The sequence below is a fragment of the Chaetura pelagica genome, unplaced genomic scaffold (assembly GCF_000747805.2).
Source record: "Chaetura pelagica isolate M959 unplaced genomic scaffold, ChaPel_1.0 scaffold124, whole genome shotgun sequence".
Lineage (NCBI taxonomy): Eukaryota > Metazoa > Chordata > Aves > Apodiformes > Apodidae > Chaetura > Chaetura pelagica.
Window position 1 is genome coordinate 713,313 of NW_009952891.1, and position 3,301 is coordinate 716,613.

General features: G+C 57.7%; 2 protein-coding genes across 2 annotated transcripts in view; both read right to left on the minus strand.

The window, feature by feature from the left end:
* MRPL28 (mitochondrial ribosomal protein L28) overlaps positions 1 to 1,809 on the minus strand; it is a 6,142-nt gene extending 4,333 nt beyond the window's left edge. The window contains exon 1 of the mRNA XM_009995520.1: positions 1,757 to 1,809. Coding sequence (XP_009993822.1) covers positions 1,757 to 1,809 — 53 coding nt within the window. The remainder of the gene's footprint in view (positions 1 to 1,756) is intronic.
* Positions 1,810 to 2,002: 193 nt separating this feature from the next.
* Positions 2,003 to 3,301, minus strand: part of TMEM8A (transmembrane protein 8A) — a 15,296-nt gene continuing 13,997 nt past the window's right edge. Inside the window, exons 13-14 of the mRNA XM_009995521.1 lie at positions 2,818 to 2,934; positions 2,003 to 2,349 (exon numbers count right to left, since the gene is read on the minus strand). Coding sequence (XP_009993823.1) covers positions 2,053 to 2,349; positions 2,818 to 2,934 — 414 coding nt within the window. The 3' untranslated portion in view covers positions 2,003 to 2,052. The remainder of the gene's footprint in view (positions 2,350 to 2,817; positions 2,935 to 3,301) is intronic.

A 3,301-nucleotide genomic window follows, 5' to 3' on the forward strand; every position in this document is an offset into this window, starting at 1 on the left:
CGGGACCCGGGGCCGGACCCGGAGCCGCCCCCGAGAGGGGCGGGAGGGACCGACCGGGACCGACCCGCCCCGTCCCGCCCCCAGGTGCCACCCAAACACCCCTTTTATTCAACGAGCAACCCGCCAGCTTTAAAACGCACCGTATAAAACCATCACCGGTAGGAACGGCAAAGGAAAAAAGAGCTCGGGTTTGTGGTTGGTTTTTTTTTTTCCTCTCCCCCGACACAGGAATTGACCCAAAATAATCAACTGCCCCCCCCGCACCCCCCTGTGCCAGGGGAGGAGGATTTCAAGGCTCAAACATAAAAGGATCACGTTAGCAAGATTTCTCTTCCCCCAAAGCTGCTCCTGCTGGGCAGCCCGGGAATTATTATTATTATTAATTATTATTATTACTATGATTATTGCTTTCCTGGTACCCAGCACCCAGGCCGAGGGAGCAGGGAGCGCCTGCCCGGGGCTGCAGCCCCGCTCTGCAAACCCAGGCAGGGGGGGAAAAAGTGCCTAAAAGTGGTAAAAGTCGGAGGGAAGCCCGAGGGGCCCGGCAGCACAGGGAGAGGGGGTGCTGGGGGGCAGGGCTGGGTGCAGGAGAGTGGCCTTTTGCTCATCCTGCATCTGCGGGAAAAGCTGGGATGGGCAGAGGAAGGGAGGGAGGGTGATAAGGTGCAGAGCTGAGCAGGCTGGGTGCCCTGCCAAGCCAAGGGATGGCCTCCTTTCCCATCAACTAGGAGACAAATCCTGCACTGAAAGCTCTTTTCTTCCCCAAAGCCACCTGAGGAGGGGCTCTGGGGATGGGCTCCCAGCAGCACATCCCAGCCCAACCACAGCTGGGATCAACCACCAAGGGACAACGTCTTTGAGCCCTTATCTGTAGAATAAGGATGGGTAAAGACAACTGGCCTGGTTGCCAAGTTTCTGCCCTTGCTCTCTGATAGCTGCACGCCCCATGGTAAGGCGAAGGTGAGACAGGTGCTGCAAAGGAGTGTGGCCATCTAAGGAGCCTGTGGGAATGCTCCTGCTGAGGTGGGACACTGCCTGGTGGCCTTGGGGCAGCTGTGACTCCACAGAACACCCAGCTTCCGAGGCAGAGCAGGCTGGAGGAGCAGGGCTGCACAGCCAGGATGCCATCCTGTCCACCTACACCGCCTGGGCGCAGCCACACACACCCCAAACCCACAAAAGGGAGGAGGATGATGATGATGAATACCTGAACGTTGAGAGGAAGGGGACAGTGCAACAGCCTGGCTCCTTCCAGATGAGCTGAGAGGGTGAAAGTTTAACTTAAACCCTGCACTAAAACCCTGCACTACTGTGGGTTTCACAGCTCTGGTGAAGCCAGATGCTGCTGGTACCCCCTGCATATCCCCACATGGGGTTTTTTCACATTCCTGCCGAGTCTGAACCTGAATCTGGGGCCCAAGTCCTGGCCCCATTCTTCTCCCCCAGAATCCAGATGAGGGAAAAGCAGCACTGCTTGTTCCATGGGGCGAGAAGCTCCAGAACCCTGTGGAGACAGTGGCCAAGGGCCCAGCAGTACCCACTGAGATCTGCTCTCTCCCTCCCCATCAGCACCAAGGGCAGATGGCAGCATTTGCCCCCAGATCAGAAGAAATCCATTCCTTTCTTGGGATCAAATGCTGTTTGCAGGATGGCAGAGGAAACCCCCATCCCACAGCCCTCTGCTAGGACAGGGTGTGCCAGGAAGAGCCCAGAAGCCCAAGCCCTGGCTCTGGCTCAGTGTGGGCAAAGCCCAAGCCTGATGGATGCAGCAGGAGGGGAGGAAGGGTTGGCGATCTCCCCCAGGGCCATGGGGAGGTGAGGGACAGGCTGTTCTTTGATCTAGAACCATGAAGAGCCTGCCCCATCCCAGCAGAAAAGCAGAGGTGGCCTCAAACTTGCCTTCACAAGACAAGCCCACCATCTTCTTCTTTAACCCTGGTCCACACTGAGCTCTCCTGGCCAGTGAATGAGCATGTAAGAGGATTTCCAACGTGCCCAGGTGAGGAGCAACCTCACCAGCACTCCCCCTCTGCCACCAGGAGCCAGGCAGTTTCAGGTCACAGCATAGAGCTCCTCACGGTCATTCTGGCAGATCTGATAGCGACAAGTGAGCTTCTGTGACCAGGCCCAGGGCTTCTTATGCTTGTCCCGAGGAGGAAGCAGGAAAGCAACGCTGGAAGCCACCAGCGTGTGCCAGATGCTGTGGGTGTAGTAGTAGTTCTCATTGGTTTCCATGAACGCGTACACAGAGATGGCGATGAAAGCCAAGGTGATCCCTGGGAGGAGGTAGAAGACCCAGCGCTTCCAGGAGGAGGGGTAGCAGCCTCTGCGCTTCACTCCGTGGTAAACCTGGAGGTGAGAGAGCCCAGAAAGGCTGAGCAGAGCAGCAGAAGACAAGGCAGGGGGAACCAGGCAGCGCTGCCTGGCCCAGGAGCATCTGCCAACCTCGCAGCAAGGGGCTGTGCCTTCTGCCCCCCTGAAACTCAGCCTCCCCCACCTTGGGCTCATCTCTTGTCTGCAAGAGCTGTGGCAACCAAAGCCCAGCACAGGTGGCACAGCTCCTGCCCAAGGCACAGGCAACAACTGACTGTCCTGGGACAACGCTGAGCTGGACTGTGTGAGACCCATCACTAGGGGATTTCTCAGCTATTGAAGGGATGGAAGGTGAATCCCTCACCGTCCCCTCCCTCCACCTGAGTGTTTTGAGGAGATCAAGCCTTCTGTGTGGACGGGCTGGAGCCTGGGGTCTGCTCTGCCACCATCACTCTCCAGGGAGGGGCTGAGGGCAGCAGGTCCTGCCTGCCCACCCATACTTACCCATGCTGCAATCATGATGATGAGGGCAAAGAGGCAGGGACCCATCATGTTCCACACCCCGCTGCGGTCCAGCTGCAGGGACATGGCAATTAACAGGGTTCCCAAGAGGAAAAGGACCTGGGAATGAGACACCACCACTGTTGTCAGCAGCTCACCTGTTGCCAGAGCACAGCCAGCCATGCCAGTGGCAGGGAGGACCTCACCTCCTGGCCACCCAGCCCTGGAGCACTCAGGGCCAGCACCTTCAGGAGAAGAAACCAGAAGGCCCACAAACCCTTTCCACAAATCTCAGTCCCTTCAGTCCCAGGTCCTTCAAGCACGCAGGTTCACCATCCCAACCCCAGTGACAAAACAACCCACTGGCTTAAAGCTCAGAGTGTGAGTTGAGTGACAAACAGGTTTTGTCACCAGACAGGGCTGTGTCATTGGAATGCAGCCAGGAGAGGGCTCAGCACGGCCACCTGTGGCTTGGCTGGCTTGGGTA